This window comes from Heterodontus francisci, chromosome 16 (assembly GCF_036365525.1).
Source record: "Heterodontus francisci isolate sHetFra1 chromosome 16, sHetFra1.hap1, whole genome shotgun sequence".
Classification (NCBI taxonomy): Eukaryota; Metazoa; Chordata; class Chondrichthyes; order Heterodontiformes; family Heterodontidae; genus Heterodontus; species Heterodontus francisci.
In genome coordinates, this window is record NC_090386.1 from 58,475,909 (window position 1) to 58,500,012 (window position 24,104).

Below are 24,104 nucleotides of genomic sequence, written 5' to 3' on the forward strand. Positions count from 1 at the left end.
GATCCTTGCGGTACACCACTAGGAACTAAACTCCAGGATGAACATTTGCCATCAACCATCACCCTCTGTCTTCTTTCAGCTAGCCAATTTCTGATCCAAAGCACTAAATCACCTTCAATCCCATACTTCTGTATTTTCTGCAATAGCCTACCTTGGGGAACCTTATCAAACGCCTTACTGAAATCCATATACACCACATCCACAGCTTTACCCTCATCCACCTATTTGGTCACCTTCTCAAAAAACTCAATAAGGTTTGTGAGGCACGACCTACCCTTCACAAAACCGTGCTGACTATCGCTAATGAACTTATTCTTTTCAAGATGATTATAAATCCTATCTCTTATAATCTTTTCCAACATTTTACCCACAACCGAAGTAAGGCTCACAGGTCTATAATTACCAGGGCTGTCTCTACTCCCCTTCTTGAACAAGGGGACAACATTTGCTATCCTCCAGTCTTCCGGCACTATTCCTGTCGACAATGACGACATAAAGATCAAGGACAAAGGCTCTGCAATCTCCTCCCTGGCTTCCCAGAGAATCCTAGGATAAATCCTATCTGGCCCAGGGGACTTATCTATTTTCACACTTTCCAAAATTGCTAACACCTCCTCCTTGTGAACCTCAATCCCATCTAGCCTAGCAGTCTGAATCTCAGTATTCTCCTCGACAATATTTTCTTTCTCTACTGTAAATACTGACGAAAAATATTCATTTAACGCTTCCCCTATCTCCTCTGATTCCACACACAACTTCCCACTACTATCCTTGATTGGCCCTAATCTAACTCTAGTCATTCTTTTATTCCTGATATACCAATAGAAAGCCTTAGGGTTTTCCCTGATCATATCCGCCAATGACTTCTCGTGTCCTCCCCTTGCTCTTCTTAGCTCTCCCTTTAGATCCTTCCTGGCTAGCTTGTAACTGTCAAGCGCCCTAACTGAGCCTTCACGTCTCATCCTAACATAAGCCTTCTTCTTCCTCTTGACAAGCGCTTCAACTTCTTTAGTAAACCACGGCTCCCTCGCTCGACAACTTCCTCCCTGCCTGACAGGTACATACTTATCAAGGACACGCAGTAGCTGCTCCTTGAATAAGCTCCACATTTCGATTGTGCCCATTCCCTGCAGTTTCCTTCCCCATCCTACGCATCCTAAATCTTGCCTAATCGCATCATAATTTCCTTTCCCCCAGCTATAATTCTTGCCCTGCGGTATATACCTGTCCCTGCCCATCGCTAAGGTAAACCTAACCGAATTGTGATCACTATCACCAAAGTGCTCACCTACATCTAAATCTAACACCTGGCCGGGTTCATTACCCAGTACCAAATCCAATGTGGCATCGCCCCTGGTTGGCCGGTCTACATACTGTGTCAGAAAACCCTCCTGCACACACTGGACAAAAACTGACCCATCTAAAGTACTGCATTTAGAGATACAGCACTGAAACAGGCCCTTCGGCCCACCGAGTCTGTGCCGACCAACAACCACCCATTTATACTAACCCTACAGTAATCCCATATTCCCTATACAAGGGGCAATTTACAACGGCCAATTTACCTATCACCTGCAAGTCTTTGGATGTGGGAGGAAACCGGAGCACCCGGTGAAAACCCACGCAGTCACAGGGAGAACTTGCAAATTCCGCACAGGCAGTACCCAGAATTGAACCCAGGTCCCTGGAGCTGTGAGGCTGCGGTGCTAACCACTGCGCCACTGTGCCGCCCAAAGGCTTAGGTAAGGACACTACTGAGCTTTGTCATATGTTACATCAACTCTCATCACATGCCTATTTAGCTGGCAATGAACAAAATGACATGCACTTTTTAAAAGCCTAAAATGCAGCAATCTTCAGCAAACAGAGAAGATAAATTAAACCTGAGCTTTACTGAAGAGGTAAAGAAGAAACAGCAGCATCCAACTCAAAGCCCACATGTCACCCTGGGTCTTGGAACTTTCCAAATCTTATCCTATTGACTGAAGCAGGACAAGTGACTTGCAGCTCCCTAAGTCAAATGTGAGTCAATTACAACTTTTAATCAACTTCCATGTTTTAATAACAGTAGTTTTATCATAAATATATTTGAAACTTAGTTTAAAACTTTCTGTTTTTTTACTTCTTTAGATCTGAAAGACTGCCAGGTCCACAAACTGCTGCAAACTGAACAAAGGTGGGATGTGGAGTGATGCTGAACCATCACTGGTATCACCTTGACTAACATTCCTGGCACACATCATGAACATATAACAGGAAAATACTTTTAAAATAATGAAAAATATTGCATCAAAAAGCAATTCATATAACAAATTTAAATACAATAACTTTACACCATTCTTTACTGAAAGTAAACCTAGGCCTTCCAGTCCTGTCCTGCCAATTTGCAAGTGGATCTGGGCAGGTAGGCCAGAAATGTTCTCAGGAAAATACTTCACCTGCACTTTGCATCCCTCTATTTTCCCTGATTGAATCCCTGCTAGACGCAGGGATTGCCTGTTGTGCTCTTGCATCCAGAATTTGGCAGATGGCAGAGAGGGCCCTGAGGATTTAATTATCATGTAGCCTATTCAATTGCTGTTAAAGCAGCGCAATGCACAGGCCTCAGCAACAGACCTGCCAGAGTAAGATTCTATGGCCAGTCTGGTGTATTGCCCAGCACTTGCCAGGGATCCTGTCTCCAACATGCAAATGAACTTGGGGCTAGAAATCACTGGAATGAAAGGGAATCTCTGTTACGGGCAGAAGAACTTCCCTGACAGAAATGGCAGAAATAGGTCACACAAGCCTGTTCTGCCATTTACTTAGATCAAAATGATCTGTAGCTAAAATCTATTTAACCCCATTTTCTCCATTTTCCTTGACACTCTAACCTAGAGGCCTGCTTTAGATCGGGAAAAAGAACCCGACTGAACCACAGCGGGCCCGAGCCCAACCCAGCCCGAGTCCCCCTGATTTTGCACCAAGCCCGACCCGACCCGAACCTGCCACTACTCGGCCCGACCCGAGTCCGACCCGACCATCCGTTTACTTACCTTCATCAAACCTGCAAGAAGCTGCAGCGCATGCGCGAGACATCATAGTGACATCACGCGCTCACTGTGCAGACTCAGTTTCGTCCCGGACTCCCAGCTCAGGTAAGTTTTTTTATTTTTAACACTTACCATATGTATCCAGCCCGACCCGACCCGACCCGATCTGGACTCGGCCCGACCCGAGCCCGAAAGCCGGCCCTGGAAGATGGGCCCGGCCCGACCCAACCCCGACACATGTCGTCGGGTCCCGTTGGGTTCAGGTCGGGTAGCAGGCCTCTACTCTAACCTAACAAACATTTATTGATCTCAAGCTTGAAAATTTCAATTAACTCAGCATCCAAAAGCCTTTGGGGACAGAGTTCCACAACCCTATGTGTGAAAAGCTGCTTCCTGATTTTAGTCATGAGTAGTTTAGCTCTAATTTTAAGATTGTGCCCACTTGTTATAGATTCATAGAGTCATTTACGGCATAGAAGTAGGACATTCGTCTGTGGAGCAATCCAGTCAATCCCACTTCCCCACTTAATCCCAGTAGCCCTTCAAGTTTATTTCCTTCAAGTGGCCATCCAATTTCCTTTTGAAATCATTGATTGTCTCCACTTCCAACACCCTCGTGGGTGGCAAGTTCCAGGTCATTAGTAATCACTGCGTAAAAACACAATCCTCACATTCCCCCTGCATCTCTTGCCCAAAACCTTCAATCTGTGTCCCCTAGTCCTTGTACCACTAGTTAATGGGAACAGTTTTTCCTTGTCTAACTTATGTAAGCCTGTTATAATCTTGTAAACATCTATTAATTCTCCCCTCCATCTCCTTTGCTCGAGGGAAAACAACCCCAGCTTTTCCAACCTAATCTTGTAATGAAATCCCCCATCCCTGGAACCATTCTGTAAAATCTCCTCTGTACCATTTCAAGGACCTTCACATCCTTCCTAAAGTGTGGTGACCAGAACTGGATGCAATACTCCAGCTGGGGCCTAACCATAGCTTTATAAAGGTTCACATAACTTCCCTGCTTTTGTACTCAATGACTCTATTTATGAAGCCCAAGATACCATATGCTTTGCTAACCACTCTCTCAATATGACCTGCCACCTTCAAAGATCGATGCACATGCACCCCTGGTCCCTCTTTTCCTGCACACTCTTTAGAACTGCCATTAAGTATATATTGCCTCCCCCTATCCCTTCTGCCAAAATACACTACCTCACACTTGTCTGTATTAAATTCCATCTGCCACCTGTCTGCCCATTCTACTAGCCTATCTTTGTTCTGTTGCAGGCAGTTTGTATCATCCTCACTGTTTGCAACTCCTCCAAGTTTGATATCATTGAGAAATTTTGAAATTCTATTTTGTATTCCAAAATCCATGTCATTTATATATAGCAAAAAAGCAGTGGTCCCAGCACTGACACTTGGGGAAAACTGTTGTCTACCATCCTCCAGTCTGAAAAACAATCATTTACCACGCCTCACTGTTTCTGTCTTTGATCCAATTTTTTTATCCAACTGGACACTGACCCTCTTATTCCATGAGCCTCAATTTTGTTAACCAGTCTTTTATGCGGTACGTTTTCAAATGCTTTCTTAAAATCCATATGGACAACATCCACCGCATTCTCTTCATCAGCCTTCTTTGTTACTTTATCAAAACATTCAATTCAATTAGTCAAGTCTGATCTGCCTTTTACAAATCCATGCTGGATATCTTTAAATAACTCAAACCTCTACAGGGACTTTTTCCCTGATTATTCTTTCTAAAACCTTACCCACCACTTAAACTAACTGACCTGTAGTTGCTAGGACTGTCCTTATAGCCTTTCTTGAAAAAGGGCGTCACATTTGCCACTCTCCATCCTCTGGCACCTCCTCCACATCTAGGGAAGATTGGAAGATTATGGTAAGCCCTTCCACTATTTCCACCCCACTTCCTTTAGCAACCTGGGATGCAAGCCATCAGGACCAGGTGAGGAAAGGTGGGGATGTGGTAGGGAATATGGGATTATTGTAGCATTAGTATAAATGTGTGGTTGTTGGTCAGCACAGACTTGGTGGGCCGCAGGGCCTGTTTCAGTGCTGTATCTCTCTATGAGTCGATGACTCTATGACTTATCTACCCTAACAGCCAGCCATTTTTAGTACCTCCTCCCTCTCAATTTTTACCCTATCCATTGCCTCTATTCTCTCTGCTTCTACTGTTATTTTGTCAGATTCCTGTTCCTTAGTAAACCATTGATACAAAGTACTCATTAAGTATTCTCGCCTAGCATCTAAGCATATATCACCCTTTTTGTCCCTTATTGGCTCCATTCCACCTCTTACTATTTGCATGCCAGTAGAAGATTTTAGGGTTCCCTTTTATGTTGACTGCCATTCTATTCTCATATTCTCTCTTTGCCCAGTCTTATTTTCCTCTTAACCTCCCCATTAAACTTAATGTGTTTGGTCTGGTTCTCACTTGAAGAATTCAGCTGACAAGCAACACCTTTTTTGTTTAATCATAATCTCTATTTTCCTTGTCATCCAAGGAGCCCTGTTCTGGATTTTTCCACCAAAGGAAGTAACTTATCTGTATCTACCCTATTGAATCCCTTTATTATTTTCAACAACCTGATCAGATCACCCCTCATCCTTCTAAGCTCAAGGGAAACAAACCAAATTAATGCAACCTGTCCTTTAAGCCCTGGTATCATTCTGGTGAATTTGCGCTGTCTTCCACCTCCAAGGAAAATGTATCTCTTCTGAGGGGCAGTACTCAGCACTTAACACAGTACACCAGACAAAGTCTGACCAGGGCTCTGTACAACTGAAGCATCACTTCTTGACCTTCAACCTCCTTGCGATAAAGACCAACATTCCATTAGCCTTTTTGAAAACTTTTTGTATTTGTGTACTAGCTTTTGGTGATGTGTGTACTCAAGTCCCTTTGTTCCTCCACTGCTTCTAATCTCTCCTCATTAATAAAATATTCCAATTTGTCAAAGTTAATTACCTCACACTTCCCCTCATTGAACTTCACCTGCCATTGCTTTGCCTAGCTAGTTAGCCTGTCTAGTTCTCTTACTGTCAGATTGCTACCTAAGTCTCGAATGTTACCCATCACTAAATCCAGCATGATATGTTCCTTTATCTGCTAGAAAACAAACTGTTCTAGAAAACTGTCCGAAATGTCTTCTCAAAATTAATTTCTTTTACTACTTGAACTGTTCTGCTTCTCCCAGTCAATGGGAAAAATTAAATCTCCCATGGTAACCACAGTTTTTGCTACATGCTTCCCTGTTTTCTGTATTTATACATCCCTCCCCCACTTCCTAACCGTTCCCCCCCCCCAACTTCATCTAGCAGGAGGTCTGTTGACAACTGCTACCAGCGTCATGCATCCTGATTGCTCCTTACTTCGAGACATTCTTTTTCTATGCCCGATCACCATTACTGAAATCCTTTCTTTCGACTGGTGTAATTGCATTTTTATTGATCTTGTCCTGCTCCATTCATAATTTCCCTGTCTTTTCTAAGGATCTTATAGTCTGCAATATTTAGTTGCCAATCATGCCCAATCTGTAGCCAGGCCTCTGGTAATCCTTAAGATGAATTTATGCTTCTATCTCACTTGCTTTATTTCTTGTGCTACATGCAGTTGTGTATAGAACTCTTATTTGAGTAACTATCGCCACTCTGCTCACATGTCCTGATATTTCCTTTTATCTCACACTTTCTAACACCTTGAAGAGTTACAGTGGATTTTCCTCTCTAACTCCTCAAACTAGTTTACGGGTGAAATCTTCTGGACATAGTCCATCAGACCAGCAGGAACATTTTCGGATTGGGAACCCAATTTAAGAATGGGTGGGGCTTAGCCAAGGCTCTTTAACTCAGCCACGGCATTAGCTTTCAGCCTCTGGGTAGCCCAACCCAATTAGGGGGGAGCAGATGGGATGGTGCAGTTATTCTGCCAAAGGAAGGATTTCTAATTAAAGGGACCACAATATGTGTTACAAGGGCTCACTAGCACTTAGATTTTTGAGGTTGCAGCAACCACAGGAATGGAGAGGATACCTGGGAAGGCTGCTCGCCGGGTTCTTCACTCTTAACTGGAGGTCCTGCTATGGGATCTGAGGACCTGCAATGAGATGAGCTCTCCCAAAGAAGGGAGGAAGAAGGTAACCTCCCCAACCAAGGCAGAGGACGTCAGCAGCAAAAATGTGCTCCCTCCAACATGGATATGGTGCACCAAGAGGATCCAGGACCTCAGGAGGGCAGGAAAGGTGAGTGGCATAACTGTAGACTGATGTTGGGGGTCTCGCCTCCTTCTGGCTGGATCTCAATGTCCATCCCCTCTGCCCTGTGAAGGCATTTGTCACTGAGAAGAAGGTAGCTGCTGCTAATGCTGCTGGCGGTGGTGTGGCTTTTCCTCTGTCTCTCAACAGAGGTGGAAAGTGGAGCTGTATAATCTGCTCCCATGCCATGGTGAAGGCTTGCCGCAGGGAAGTGCAGCTGAATGTGCATGAAGTGCCTTCCAAGGTGAAGTGCCTTCCAAGAGGTTGGCAATCACCTGTGAAGCAGTGATAGCACTCTCTGAAAGAAGAAATGCTTTGAACAGCAATCTCTCAATGGCCATGGCTAGACCTCTTCAGTGTAGCTGATCAAAGCCTTCCCATCCTGTCAGTTTCACTGAAGAAGATCTTCCCGCTGTGCACTCACGTCAGTGACCCTGGCGAGTTACTAACAGGTCAGGAAGCAGGTCCCCTGATTGGAAAATGTGGAATTGAGGATTAAAACATGTCTTAATTGGCTTTTTAATTACATTAATAACTCATCTGACAGATCCAAAGGAGTTCTCTGCTCACCTTCAAGCCTGCCCCACAGAAACCCAGAAAAGAGCAAGATCCCGATCCGATGTCAATTTCAGGGGATTTAGCTCCCCTCAACCATGAAACTCCACCTCCCCTTGCCTGAGAAAATTCCCTCACAAATTTTTCCCCACTACCCCAATTACCCTGTCTTCAAGGACATAGATTCCTCTTCAGTATATGTGAAGGCCAACCCATCTGTACAGCCCTCCCCGGCCCCCAAAGTGATTCCAGTATTCCAGGGATCTAAAGCTCTCCCTTCTGCACCATTCTTCCAGCCATGCATTGATAATGCTAATATTTCTCTCCCTGTCTTGTCCAGCACTGACACCAAAAGGCATCCAGGGATTATTTCCTGGAGGTTCCATTCCTTAATTTAGAACATTGAAATCCTACATCATAGTGTCTTTAGAGTATTACTGTTTAAAGCCAGTAACAGCTACCTGTAGAAATTATGTTATAAATTAAAAAAGAAAAAAAATTACACAGATGATATATCACTTTTTCTGACTTACTGCTCAATTTCATCTTCCGTCACTATTGTCCCACTTTGAATCTGCGCATCAAATGCTTTTATTGCTTCTGCAAAAGGATTTGATGGTCCTCGGATTTTGTAATGTAGCGTTATTGGCCTGCAACAAAAAATGGACTACAATCAATTATCACTTTTAACTTCAACCAAAGGCTATTCCTGTGCATGAAATTTATTTGATTCACAAAGTTTTCTTCTGTTTTGTTCCTGCAACCAGAGCTTAAGCCAACAAAATAGTTCTTTTAATTGAAAGACCTAGGTGCAAGAATGAGTTCAGGAGACCATGAAAGATGGAAAGAGCAGGACAGAAGATATGGTAAATCAGGAAGGAGTAATTTGGCAATACTAGAGTTAACTTTAATCTATATTCAAGTCTTGATGAATCTGGGATACTTGAATTGGGTTGTTCAAATATTTGGAAGCAGCTTTAACAATGGAGGAGATTTGGGACTTTATTAATGTCTTCTTTTCATTATGTGGTCCTGGATGATGTGAAGGTGAGTCACGTTTCCAGCAGCATTTTAGCATCTGCAAATTCACTTGTGCCTTAGACAACTTGACTATCCTGGTGAGATCATTAAAATATTTCCAGTACTGATTAACTGTTCATCAGTAGTGGAGTTGATACTGACTGCCTGTGCCAACTCTTTCAAAGTGCACATCTTTTTTCTGGGGTAAATTCCCAAGGTATCAAAAACCCTTTATTTTCTTGTCCTCTGCCAGCAATACCTCTTCAGGACTATTTGAGTGTCATGGGGCATGGAGATGGTACTGTTCACACTAAACACTAGTTCTGCCTCAGCTGGAGTATTGCGTCCAGTTCTGGGCGCCGCACTTTAGGAAAGATGTGAGGGCATTGGAGAGAGTACAGAAAAGATTCAGGAGAATGGTTCCAGGGATGAGGAATCTCAGTTATGAAGGTAGATTGGAGAGGTTAGGACTGTTTTCCTTGGAGAAGAGAAGGCTGAGAGGTGATTTGATAGAGGTATTCAAAATCATGAATAGAGAGAAACTTTTTTCACTCGTGGAAGGATCGAGAATGGGAGGGCAAAGATTTAAAGTATTTGGTAAGAGAAGCAAAAGTGACACGAGGAAAAACTTTTTCACACAGCAAGTTGTTAAGATCTGAAATGCGCTGCCTGAGAACGTGGTGGAGGCAGGTTCAATTGAAGCATTCAAAAGGGAATTAGACAGTTATATGAAAAGGATGAATGTGCAGGGTTATGGGGAGAAGGCAGGGGAATGGAACTGAGGGGATTGCTCTTTCGAAGAGCCAGCATGGACACGATGGGCCGAATGGCCTCCTTCTGCACTGTAATGATTCTGTGATTCCTTCTATCATCATTATTTTTGCCTTGAATTGTAGCTGCAGATCGCTCTTTCTTTCTTTCTTTCTCACTCTCTCTCTCTCCCCCTTGCCCCTTTACTCCCCTTCTTATTTACATTGCTGTGCTTCTGACCAGTTCAGCTGCAGCAGCCTTTTAATTGGTGCAGCTAATTTCCTTCCCTCCCAATTGTGGTGAACCAATCACTCGCAGAATTGTCACTTCAATTTCTCCTTGCGTACTGAATAAAGTTCTCTCCAAGAAAAGTACAGCCAGATGCTGGTGGGATCACATGGGCAGTCAGTTGCTGATGGGATCACATGCGCAATCAGGTGCCAGTGGGATCACATGAGCAGCCAGAAGACCCATCTTGCCATTTTCCCAATGATTGCAGGAAAATCCAGACCATAGACTTTTCTACTTATTTTTCATAGTTTCTCCAGGTAGACAGAAAAAATAAATTTAAATATACTGGTTAAATACCCCTAAAAAGAGTGCAATTTACCGGGAAAATCTGAACAGAATAGTGGTGCACTGCTATTTCTGGCAGGTTTGCAGATGGTATCACAGTAGTGTTTGGAACCACCAACACATTAGTAGATTTTAATTTCACCCATTAAAGTATACTTACACATTTTTACTAGAGAACTAGCGAAGGTGAGTGGCATAAAGTAGTATCATTTACAATTTAAAGATGTCAAATCTGGTGTAAAGCAATGCATTTTCTATTTATTAAACACCTTTAAGCTTGAACTGGAAAATGTGTTCAACACTATTAATACTTATTAGTTAATGCCCAGCACCAATTTCAATCCACTATCTATACATATTCATATATCTAGAGGTCTGGCAGCATCTGTGGAGAGAGAAGCAGAGTTAACGTTTAGGGTCAGTGACCCTTCTTCAGAACTGGCAAATATTAGAAATATAAAAGGTTATAAGAAGTAAAGCGGGGGTGGGGCAAGAGATAACAAAGGAGGTGTAGATAGGACAAGGTCACAGAATAGCTGACCAGAAGGTCGTGGAGCAAAGGCAAACAATATTTTAATGGTGTGTTGAAAGACAAAGCATTTGTACAGATAGGGTGTTAACGGACTGAAATTGAACAGCCGCAAGTACAAATATGAAAAAAAGACAGTGGTTAAGCAAACTGAACAAACTAAGATGAAATAAAATAAAATAAACACAAAAAATATATTAAAAAAAGGAAAAAGAAAAAAATAACTAAAAATAAATGTAAAATGGGGGATAAAAACAAGAAATGCTGGAACCACTAAGCAGGTCTGGCAGCATCTGTGAAAAGAGAAGCAGAATTAAAGTTTCGGGTCAGTGACCCTTCTTCAGAACTCCTCCACCTCGTCCCCTTCCCATGGCACCTTCCCCTGCAATCGCAGGAGGTGTAATACCTGCCCATTTACCTCCTCTCTCCTCACTATCCCAGGCCCCAAATACTCATTTCAGGTGAAGCAACGATTTACTTGTACTTCTTTCAATGTAGCCTACTGTATTCGCTGCTCACAATGTGGTCTCCTCTACATTGGGGAGATCAAACGCAGACTGGGTGACCGTTTTGCGGAACGCCTCCGCTCAGTCCGCAAGCAGGACCCTGAGCTTCCGGTTCCTTGCCATTTCAACACTCCCCCTGCTCTCATGCTCACATCTCTGTCCTGGGATTGCTGCAGTGTTCCAGTGAACATCAACGCAAGCTCGAGGAACAGCATCTCATTTACCGATTAGGTACACTACAGCCTGCTGGTCTAAACATTGAGTTCAATAATTTCAGAGCATGAAGGGCCCCCCATTTTACTTTTATTTTTAGTTATTTTTTTCTTTTTCCTTTTTTAAAATTTTTTTGTGTTTATTTTATTTTATTTCATCTTAGTTTGTTCAGTTTCCTTACCCACTTTTTTTGCCATGTTTGTACTTGTGGCTGTTCAATTTCCAGTCCGTTAACACCCTATCTGTACTAATGCTTTGTCTTTCACACCATTAACATATTGTTTGCCTTTGCTCCACGACCTTCTGGTCAGCTATTCTGTGACCTTGTCCTATCTACACCTTCTCCTTTGTTATCTCTTGCCCCACCCCTGCTTTACTTGCTTATAACCTTTTACATTTCTAATATTTGCCAGTTCTGAAGAAGGGTCACTGACCTGAAACGTTAACTCTGCTTCTCTCTCCACAGATGCTGCCAGACCTGCTGAGTATTTCCAGCATTTATTGTTTTTATTTCAGATTTCCAGCATCTGCTTTTATTCATATATTTAGAGTCTTATATTCTGTCAAGCAACAGAGAGCACAGAGACAGCCACCACAGCTCTCAAAGTGTTATTTCAATGTGGCCCACAAGATCACTGGCCCTGGATGTCACCGGAGAAATCTGTTGCTAGTTATCACGAGAATATGACTAAAAGGTGTCAAGACATTTGGTACTATATGGCTCACATATGTTACTCAATCCATTAATTCACTTTTATAATGTTTCACCGACTAAATTTGTTTTTACTCATTAGCATGTAGTTTCTACTAGAGTTGCAATCGGATTTAATAGGAAGAAACTGTTTCCAGTGGCAGAGGGCTAGTAACCAGAGAACACAGATTTGAGGTAATTGGCAAAAGAACCCGAGGCGTGATGAGGAGAAATTTCTTTATACAGTGAGTTATTATGATCTGGAATGTACTGCCTGAAAGGGTGGTAGAAGCTTTCAAAAGGGAATTTGATAAATACTTGAAGGGGAAAAACTTGCAGGGCTATAGGGAAAGTGCAGGGGAATGGAACCAATGTTCCTGCTAAGCTGCAACAGTGTGTGGCCTTGCAGCAGCTAAAAGGTACCACGTAGGCCTTGTTCTGTGATAAATAACGTGTGCGCAGCTGGGCAAAATAAATTTAAAGGGGCAGCGCACTGGAAAAATCGGGCCACGCAGAACAACTACATTTTAAAGGGAACATTGAGTGGGACTAAATGGATAGCTCTTTCAAAGATCCAACACAAGCACGATGGGCTGAATGACCTCCTTCTGTGTTGTATCATTCTATGATTCTAGGATCCTGGCAGGGAGGTTGCAATTTGGGGTGGAAACCTAGTGGATCAGGGTTCCACTCCATAAAAGAATGGCCACAAATTATGATTCAGAAGAGTGGGCAAAGTGTTGCTTTGGCAACTTTATTTCATTGAGCTGGGTGCTCTGTTGCACCACTATATGTGGATAACTCAATCCGAGTATGTAAATGGCCAGCGATTTGGGAAAGGATCCATGGCTGGTCGAAGTGCTACCTCGCCACATTTGAAGATGTCCATGGAATTTTGCATCATGGTGTACAGGTCACATCTCCATATATAGTTTTATTTTCTGTAACTATTAGTAGTAAAGAAGACTGCCATATGATGAAAGTTACTTTGAATTAAGTGATATCAAATTTGCAAGAGAAATATCCACCTTAGGTTAGATTTTGGTTTTCCTTCCCTGACAGACTTCTTAGAGATCACCAGGTTGCTCCCAGGATATGGAAAATCCACCATCTCCATCTGCTCACTGTAAACACGAAGTGGTCTCAGATACTTTCGCAGCTTCAGCAGGTAGTCTATACAGAGCAGATATAAGTATTTAAAATCTCCATCTCCCTGTAAAATATATCTTTCTAAACAAATTCAAGACACTATTCACCTAGATATCATGATATAGCCAAGTTAATATTCTACAACATAAAAATACATTCTATTTGATGCTGTTCACACTGATGGGATAAATTTCTCCTCTATTTGATGGCTATATGAGCCCATTGTGAAATCAGTTTACCCAATCACAGTCCTGTTCCTATTGAGCAATGATTACAACACAAAATTGCTCACAATTTACAATTAATTAGTACAAACTGTCAGCTTGGCTCAGTAGTACTTTTATCTCTGAGTCAGAAGGTTGTGGGTTCACACCACACTATAGGTTTAGCATATAATCTAGGCTGTCACTTGAGTGCAGTATTGAGGGGGTGCTGCATTTTTGGAGTTGCTATCCTTCAAATCGAGGCTCCACCTGCCTACTTAGGTGAATGTAAAAGATTCAATGGCACTATTCAAAGAAGTGATGCAGTCCTCGGCAACAGATCTTTGTCAACCAACACGATGGAAAATCAGATGGTCTGGGTACTTATTCACTTTATCTTCATGGGATCTTGCTTTTGGCAAATTGACTTTTGCATTTGCCTGCGTAACAATATTGATTATACTTCTAAAGTAATCCATGGGTTTAAAGTGCTTTTTGACAACTTGAGGACTGGGTCAAAAATCGAACAAAAATAAAATAAAACAGGAAGGGTGGCTCAACCGTGGCCTACAAAAGAAATTAGGGATAGTATTAGATCCAATGAGGAGAAATATAAAATGGCTAGAACAAACAGCAAACCTGAGGATTATGAGCAGTTTAGAATTCAGCAAAGGAGGACAAAGGGATTGAGTAAGAAAGGGAAAATAGAGTATGAGAGTAAGCTTGCAGAGAACAATAAAACTGACTGTAAAAGCTTCTATAGATATGTGAAAAGAAAAAGATTAGTGAAGACAAAGGTGGGTCCCTTACAGTCAGAAACGGGGAAAATTATAATGGGGAACAAAGAAATGGCAGACCAATTAAATACATACTTTGGTTCTGTCTTCACAAAGGAGGACACAAATTACCACCCAGAAATGTTGGGGAACATAGGGTCTAGTGAGAAGGAGGAACTGTATGAAATCAGTATAGTAGGGAAATGGTGTTAGGGAAATATGATGGGATTGGAGGCCAATAAATCCCCAGGGCCTGATAATCTACATCCCAGAGTACTTAAGGAAGTGGCCCATGAAATAGTAGATGCATTGCTGGTCATTTTTCAAAATTCTATAGACTCTGGAACAGTTCCAATGGATTGGAGGGTAGCTAATGTAACCCCACTATTTAAAAAAGGAGGCAGAGAGAAAACAGGGAATTCTAGACCGGTTAGCCTGACATTAGTAGTGGGGAAAATGCTAGAGTCCATTATAAAAGATGTAATAGCAGAGCACTTGGAAAACAATGACATGATCCGACAAAGTCAACACGGATTTACGAAAGGGAAATCATGCTTGACAAATCAACTGGAATTTTTTGAGGATGTAACTAGTAGAAGAGATAAGGGAAACCAGTGGATGTGGTGTATTTGGACTTTCAGAAGGCTTTCGATAAGGTCCCACATAAGAGATTAGCGTGCAAAATTAAAGCACATGGGAAGGGAGTAAGGTACTGACATGGATAGAGAATTGGTTGGCAGAAAGGAAACAAAGAGTAGGAAAAAAATGGGTCTTTTTCCAAGTGGCAGGCAGTGACTAGTGGGGTACCGCAGGGATCGGAGCTAGGACCCCAGCTAGTCACAATATATATTAATGATATAGATGAAGGAATTAAATGTAATATATCCAAGTTTGCAGATGACACAAATCTGGGTGGGAGTGTGAGCTGTGAGGAGGATGCAGAGAAGCTCCAGTGTGATTTGATCAGGTTGAGTGAGTGGGCAAATACATGGCAGATGCAGTATAATGTGGATAAATGTGAGGTTATCCACTTTGGTGACAAAAACAGAAAGGCAAATTATGATCTGAATAGTGATAGATTGGGAAAGGGGGCGGTGCAGCAAGACCTGGGTGTCCTTGTGCACCAGTCACTGAAAGTAAGCATGCAGGTGCAGCAGGCAGTTATGAAGGCAAATGGTATGTTGGCCTTCATAGCGAGAGGATTCGAGTACAGGAGCAAGGATGTCTTGCTGCAATTATACAAGGCCTTGGTGAGACCACATCTGGAGTACTATGTGCGGTTTTGGTCTCCTTATCTGAGGAAGGATGTTCTTGCTATAGAGGGAGTGCAGCAAAACTTCACCAGACTGATTCCTGGGATGGCAGGACTGACGTATGAGGAGAGATTGGGTCGATTAGACTTGTATTCGCTAGAGTTTAGAAGAATGAGAGGGGATCTCATAGAAACCTACAAAATTCTAACAGGACTGGACAGACTAGATGCAGGAAGGATGTTCCCTATGAAGGGGGAGTCCAGCACCAGGGGTCACAATCCAAGGATAAGGGGTAAGCCATTCAGGACTGATATGAGGAAGGATTTCTTCACCCAGAGATTGGTGAACCTGTGGAATTCTCTACCACACAAAGCAGTTGAGGCCAAATTATTAAATATATTCAAGAAAGAGTTAGATATAGTTTTTAGGGCTAAAGGAATCAAAGGATATGGGGAGAAAGCGGGAACAGGGTACTGAGTTTGGACGATCAGCCATGATTGTGTTGAATGGCAGTGCAGACTCAAAGGGCCAAATCGCCTACTCCTGCTCCTAGTTTCTATGTTTCTATGATAAGGTGTCACAGGCAAACAACTTCTTTCTTTAACTTGATAATCTTACTGAGGCAGACTATAACCATAGAAGATGTGGGAAATTAAAACATTGCACTAATACTTTAAGCAGAGGTTTTCTGAAATTCATTTGGGACTGATGAAAGGGATCTTTTAAACTATACCTAAAAAGTTATCAGTGACATCCCTCATCTTCAGAAGCACAAAAATACATCAAATATTAATGAAACAATTATAAAAATTACATTTCAACTGGTAATAAATGGAGACTGCTGGCTAGCAAAACAGATGTTCCATTCAGGATTTTGATTACCTTTTCTTTCATTGGCTGAATCCTACAATTGAATTACTAACTGCAGAACTGTGACAGATATTGTGCACATGTGTGCATATGTGTGTGGATATCTGGGTATACATGTGTATGCATCTATGTACACAAGCCAATATGTGATTTAGTCAGTGATAGTTTTAGAATGTACACGAGTAAGTCATGTTTGAATGTGTGAGTCTGTCTTAGTGAATTGATGAAAGTATATGCAAGTTAATGACTGACAGAATTTGTGATCCAAGTTTTATGGTTTAACTGAAACATTACCAGCAACAACATTGACAGACTTGTTGGAAGGTCCACAGTAAAGTACACAGCTTTTAGCTTGGCTCTCCATTTCATATGAATAGGTGTGATTGTGATGATCATTATTCATTTTGTGGAACCAATATACGATGTGAACACCAACCATAGTTTTTCCTGTTCCTACAAAATAAGGTTACTAGAATGAATGTACATCATGAATAAACAATGGACTGATCCATTATACACTGTTCAAAACTTAACACAGCAGAATGAAGATCGAGAGTGTCTATTCAATACTAAGCACTGACCATTTAGTTCTTGATACTGCAGTTATATACTCAGTCCTTTCTTGAGTAAGGCTCTCTGCTACATCACCTAACTTTTTTGTTCTCAAGTTCACAGATGTTAAGTGTACAGTTATTACATCCTGGGGAATTTGTCTATATAATTAATAGCTGTGCAACCTAACAGTGCAGGCACATGAGTTTAGGACTACCGTTTGTGTCAAAGGTAAACACAGAAAAGGAATGGTTAGGCCAACCAACTTGTTTCTGCATTGTAATTTCCATGTCATTTTATGTAATCTTGGTGATTAAGCAGTACCATCCATTTACAGCTGATAATTGCCTTTTGTTTCTAGTCCAAATTATTTTTGTATCCACATTTTCCACTTATCTATTTTGTCTTCTCTTACCTGGTGGACCTTGAATAATTGCAAAAGAATTTTCAAGTGCTTGTTGAACTGCTTGTATTTGACTCATGTTGAGCGCACGGAATTCAGGAATGTTGTACTTTCTCTCGTTCAATACAGCTGATGGTAGGTTGATCAACACTGATGGAAGAAGTATTAATAAAGGTAAAAATACAAGGGGCGGGTTAATACATGGCTAGAAATGCAACCAAAAGAGAATAGCATGCATTATTAATATTTTTCAGTGTAGTCTGTAACCTTTTCCATGTGAACAGGACTGGCAAGACATTGGCATGAGGCTCATTCTGAAAATCTTGCCGACCTCAACAAAGAAATAATCGTGTCAGTCAGTCAGGTATAGTGAGTAGGGAAATCAGAGATTGAGAGAAACAACATCTGTAGAGTCAAGGCTACAAGAGAATCTGTTTGAATGTATTGAATCTGAGGTACCAGACGGCAAAGTGCAATTGTAATAGGGATAGATGTCTCATGCTCATGAACTTGCCAGAACATCTGAAATCTTGCAGCATTGTTTGAATCCCATAGTCAACCACATGATCTACCAATCCTAGTCAGTAAATACAACTTAGAATAACATTTTATTGAGATATAAAACACACTTTCTCTTGCTGGCTGAAGTAAATGTGGATCCAATGTTCAGATTTTAAAATGTTGTAATATGGCTTATGCTTGTTAGGTAATAAAGCATGTGTTTTCTTTCTGTTTATGTAGTGCATGTTCCATAAGTCATCATCTGAGACTCATGTCTCATGCATTGTTGCCGAAGTAAACAACATTATTCATCCTCCAGGGTAGGAAAATGATTCCGTTGGATCTCTATTTAGTGACTATGTTTAGAAAAACAATTAGGGGGATTCTGGGCAGTTTTGAATACTGGAATTTTCTATGTGAGATATCTATATTATATTAAAATATCTTACGACTGGATGCAAAACATATTCCCTGTTGTGGCATTTTCCCCAATGGTTTGTGTTAAATCATTCCACTATCACTTTTTTATGTCCACATTTATAATGGAAACTGCCCATGTATTGTTGTCACACTGTAATTACACCTCCCACCAGTTGTGACACTAGCCAGAATTTTACGCCCCCCGCAAGGGCAGGCTGGATGCAGGGGGGTGGGGGGTGGGGATAAAATTGTGTGGGAGGCAGAGAGCACCATTCCTGGCGCCTTCCCACCCACGTTACAGTTTTATGAGCAGTGGGAGAGGTGACAAGTGGCCGGCCCGCCCAACCCAATTGAGGTCCTTAAGTGGCCAATTATTTGTCACTTAAAGGCCTTCTTCCATCGCCACTGGGAGTGCAAACAACTTCAGGAGGATCGCCCAGCAATACCAGGCAGCCTCCTTGCAGGCCTGAGGGGGGCCCTCCTGATCGGTCACCTTGTGTCCCACGGAGGGCCCCTCCAGCAGCTCCTGCTGCCCCGCTAGTGCACCTCCCACCGCCTTCCTGATTCCCCTCTCGCCGGAGCCCAGCTGATTGTCCCCAGCAAGGCCCAAAATTCCACTTACCTTATTCAGCGCTGGCATCCATGATCCTCCTGAAGCTGGGTGCACTCCCAGCAGTGGCCACCACTCCTGGTGGTGCTGCTGGGACTGAGGAGCTACTGGCCCCCTGATTGGAGCACAAGTCCTGCTCGAGGCCTAGGCCACTTAAAATCTCTGCGGGCTCATCCCCGACTTTTAAGCTGGTGGGTAGGGCCTCTGCACCAAAGTAAAATTCTGGCCACTGTATCCCCTCAGTTTTGCAACGCCCAAATTTTCAGGCTGTGCTCCATAGAAACTCCTATGTCCTAATTAACTCTACTTCTCTGCTCTGCTAGCTGCTGTAAGATTTGCTATTTACCTATAAAATCAAAGTATTATCTGTTAATATGGACAGAATGATATGACTTTAAAATGGTGACTGAATTATCCAATTATCCCTGCTCCACAAAGACAACCCTTGGTCAACTCGCTGGGAGCGAATTTCCATGGGTTTCTCCTAATCGCCTGTTGTATCATTAGCATAAACCATAGCGAAATGGTGTAAATAGCTCTTTTTAGCCATTTAGATCATTTATGGAGGAGTTTTGTCGACCTGCTGCCAGAGAATCCCCACAGAAATTCCAGGTACCTCTGTGCAATGTCATAGGAGATGAACTAATATCAAGAAAAAAGAGGCCTGCATTTTCTTGCATTCCATGCAATCTCTTCAATAAATAACATTTATATTTTTAAAAATAAAATGTTGGACAATAATGGTTCAGGAAAATATGCAACATATGCCTCAACCAAATTAATCAGAAACATCAATCAATAGGCAGGAAAATGTTAAACATACCAGAAAACTAAAGGCCTTTAGCTTTATAGGAAAGGTTAACAAAATAAGGAAATGTCAAAAGAAAGAACTTTGTATTTAGTTAACTCACAAAATTCACAGAATAAACTTTATTACAGTAAATTAGATCCCAATTCGAACACTTCTGGCTTGAAACTGGGTTTTTCAAATATTGTGTGAACATTTAACATTGGTAGGAAATTGCCTTGACTGCTATTTTAAACAGATTACCATTCGATTAGAATGGCAAACAAAGGAATTTGGTATATATGCACTAAACATTAATTTGAAAATTTTTAGAGTCCAATCTCAAAGCATTGGCCAACTTAAATGGGCAACAAATATGTGGCAACAAATTGATGGATTTATGAGAGTTAAAATCAGACCCCTGCTGCTGCAGTCCCAGTGTGTAAATGCACTCAGGTGCACAGCCGTGGGGTTGGAAAATAGGCTGGTTCTGGTCTTCAATCCAAATTTCCCTAGGGTCTTTTTTGTTCATTCGCTCCAAATATAGCCCCTTACACCAGAAGGGGGCAGGTTGGGGGAAGGAATTCCCAAGCCAGAACTCCCTTTGTCTTTGGCCTGGGATCTGCTTAGCAACCGATATACCAGGCTGAATCAGACAAAGCAGCACTCAACCTGACAGATGTAGGACCCAACTGGGAGGCCGGGCCTTTAGCTTTATAGGAAAGCTTGACAAAAGAAGGAAATGTCAAAAGAAAGAACTTTGTATTTAGTGAACTCAGCATGCCTTAGCATGAACCATGAGAAAAAATTTCCAGCAGCTCCTTATAAGCTACCCTTTTGTAAAGTTTTGTTTTGTTCTGTGCTGGTGGCCCACCAGCAGCTGCCCAATGCTGCATTACCAAAAGCCTTCCAATCTTCTGGTGAACATTCAAGGTGCACTAATATGATCTCCTCTTGGCCTCAGATACTTTGGCAGGATTAGGAGCAGGGGGTTACTAGTGAGAAATCCTCAGCATTTACAACAGCAAGTGGATTTTCAATGCCATCATGATTGAGTGAACCAGACAGAAAGCAGATATGTGTCAATCATAAACTAATCACAAATATGACATAAATAATGAAAATATGGAAAATATTTAAAGCACCACAACTCCATCAGGCCCCAGAACAATGAGAATGCTAAAACAGCCATATGCTTCCTGCTATTAACTAATGATAAATGTTATTTTTCTCTAGATATTTGAAGACTGTTGAAGATAATGGCCCCAAAAATCCAGTGGGGTTCTGCCAGACTCCCATTATAACTGTGGCAGGAGACCTGTAGCAATGACCAGAAAATGGCTTTGGCCCATTGTTCGCTGGATCGCTGTCACTTCCAGGATTTTCAGGTTGCTTTGTAAGAGGCAGAACCTCCACCTGCCTCTTGCAAGACAAATGTTATCAGGGTCATGACTAGAACAGGTATCCCTATGCCAGCATACAACTGGAGGCTGGGTGCACCCAGTGAGATGAGACATCCTGGCCTTCTGATGGGTGGAAGTAGATTCCAGTGGGAACTCCAAGCAAGTGACCTGGATCCTCAAAGAATGACATTTTTTTTAATAAACATCTTGATTAGCCACCTTACACAGTATGCCCAAAAGGAACAAAAACAAAAAGTGCTGGAAATACTCAGCAGGTCTGGCAGCATCTGTGGAAAGAGAAGCAAAGTTAACGTTACATGTCTGTGACCTTTCATCAAAGCTGGCAAAGTTAACTCTTCAGGTCTGTGACCTTTCATCAGAGCTGGCAAAGGTTAGAAAAGAATTAGGTTTTAAGCAAGTGAAGGGGAGGGGGGTGGGGGACAGAACAAAGGGGAAGGTGTTTGATAGGGCAGGAGAGATTAAATAACAAAGTTATTCTGGGACAAAGGCAAAGCGTGTGTTAATGCTCTGGTGAAAGACAAAGCGTTAGCCCAGAGAGACTGTTAATACCGGAATAATGAGCAGCTCTGACTACATGAAAAGCAGGTACATGGTTAAAAAAATAAAATATTAAATAAAGGCCTGTCATGCTCTGAAGTTATTGAACTCAATGTTCAATCCACAAGGCTGTAGAGTGCCTATTCGAAAGATCAGGTGCTGCTCCTCGAGCTTGCGTTGATGTTCACTGGAACAATGGAGCAGGCCAAAGACAGAAATGTTGGCATAAGAGCAGGGGGGAGTGTTGAAATGGCAAGCAACTGGAAGCTCGAGGTCATGCTTTCGGACTGAGCAGAAGTGTTCAGCAAAGCAGTCACCCAATCTGCATTTGGTCTCCCCAATGTAGAGGAGACAGCTGCTTCTCAAAATAGACCTGCTGAGTATTTCCAGCACTTTTTGTTTTTGTTTCAGATTTCCAGCATCTGCTGTATTTTGCTTTTAAAACCAAAGGGAACATGGCTGGGGTCTGAACAACATTACCTTCATGACTGCAAAGCACCTGATTTTCTGGTTGCACTTACAACTCCGTGCAAATAAGGTGTCCTTCCACTGACCCTGCAAACCTAGCATGGTCAACACTCACCTGATCCCAGCTAAGCATTGGGATATTATCCCAAGGATATTTAATGCCAATAGTTTCACTTCTATCATTTACCAAATAGCAGTCAAGGATAGAATTCAGAAGATTTTTCAGCATTAAGTGACTCCTACAACAAACACGCAGCATGGGGATGCACAGCATCCAATCAGTTCATTTGAGCAGACAGGTGACTCACAGATTTCTGAAATATAATGCATATACTACTTACAAATAAAAGGTCAATTGAGTGCAGAAATGTGAGTACAGCTGTTAAAGAGTTGACATGGTTCTAAAACAAATTTGTTTTCAAACTCTTCACAGAACCAATGAATATAAAGCTAGTCTTATATTTGGAATAAGTATATAATAAACTCTTACCTTTGGAAGGTATGTGACGACCCAATGCTATACTCTGAGCAAGTTGCGAAGAGCCAGCAAGCTTCTGTACAGCACATTCTTTGCGTCTGGAAAATTCAAAGAGAAATTATAAGGATTTGTGGGACTACCATTAACTGTGAGTGTGATAAAGAGAATGTCATAACCTCTGCTTTTTCTCTTTATAGATACTGACTAAACTGTTGTGTATTTCTGCATTTCCTGTTTTTATTTCAGATTTCTAGCATTTGCAGTTTTTATTTTTTATTTTTTAGACACAGGGTAACTGCCTGATTTTTATACCTGCTTTTTTAAACCTGGTGGTAAAGGATGCCAACAGACTTCAGACTTTTTCCAGTCTCTATTGCTAAGTGAGTTCTGGTAGCCATAGAAGTGGGAAACTTGGTAGGCAGGAATTTATTGTATCAACTAAACCTGCGCACTGCTTTAGAATTCAGTCTTAACAATGCCAACTTTTGAACAAAGAATGCTGTATGAGCATGAATGTGTACACCAGTCACTGGAATCTTGTGTCACAAGCTGCAAGTTGGTCTTGCACAGTCCGAAACCATGATTTCTGCCAATATTGATGTGTGTGTTGCCATTAAATGTAGCAGTAGTTTGAACTGAATTTTGCCACTGGTTACCTAACTGAATTGAATTTTGCCACTGGTTACTTGACAGCTGCACTGGAGACCTCGATTATAGCAATAGAAGACACAATAGGAACATCTCATGAATGTTCGCTGTGATCCATTTAGTTGTTATCTCCCTGTGATCCTATTATAGATTAAATTATCATTTTATGATACACTGTCAATGCACATGGTGAATAAATGCAACCATAAGGGAGGGATTTAGATATCTTACTGTATTCCAACAGTCTATGCTTGACCTACAACCCTCCAAGATGTCTGCATTCCTCCAATTTTGTCCTCTTGCACATCCCCATCTTTAATCACTCCTCCATTGGCAGCTCTGCCTTCAGCTACCTCAGCCCTAAACTCTGGAATTCCCTCCCTAAAACTTCTCCACTTCTCTCCTTCTATAAGATGTTCCTTAAAACCTATCTCTCTGACCAAAGTTTTGATCACCTAATATCTCCTCATGTGACTCAGTGTAAAATTTTGTTTGGTAAGCCTCTTATGAAGTGCCTTGGGATGTCTTATGACATCAAAAACACTATATAAATGCAAGTTGTTGTTGACCAAATCAGTGGCCCACATAAGGACTTTTCCAGCAGGGTCACGTAGTAACAGTACAGGAAGAGGCAATCGTCTATTATGTCAGCACCAGTGTCATATCAAGATACATCCTTTCCTAAGTGAGAGATAATACTGTGGAAAATATGGAGGTCCCCATATCAAATGTAGTTTAGGACATTCCTGGTATAGAAGTGGGGCCTTTGGGTTCGATGGTATAATCTGTTAGCATGCCGCTGGAATCCCAAGAGGCTTGCAAAAATAACCTGCAGACAGCCAATATTCATTCAAAGGAAGCAAGATGGATTAA

At 41.8% G+C, this 24,104-nt stretch overlaps 1 protein-coding gene across 4 annotated transcripts in view; it reads right to left on the reverse strand.

Moving 5' to 3' along the window:
- The window catches only part of helz2a (helicase with zinc finger 2a), a 163,866-nt gene that overhangs the window by 47,351 nt on the left and 92,411 nt on the right, over positions 1 to 24,104 (reverse strand). For all 4 annotated transcript variants that reach the window (XM_068048217.1, XM_068048215.1, XM_068048216.1 and 1 more), the window contains exons 10-14: positions 22,596 to 22,681; positions 17,371 to 17,508; positions 16,698 to 16,856; positions 13,181 to 13,325; positions 8,401 to 8,517 (exon numbers count right to left, since the gene is read on the reverse strand). In XM_068048217.1, the coding sequence (XP_067904318.1) occupies positions 8,401 to 8,517; positions 13,181 to 13,325; positions 16,698 to 16,856; positions 17,371 to 17,508; positions 22,596 to 22,681 (645 nt within the window). The remainder of the gene's footprint in view (positions 1 to 8,400; positions 8,518 to 13,180; positions 13,326 to 16,697; positions 16,857 to 17,370; positions 17,509 to 22,595; positions 22,682 to 24,104) is intronic.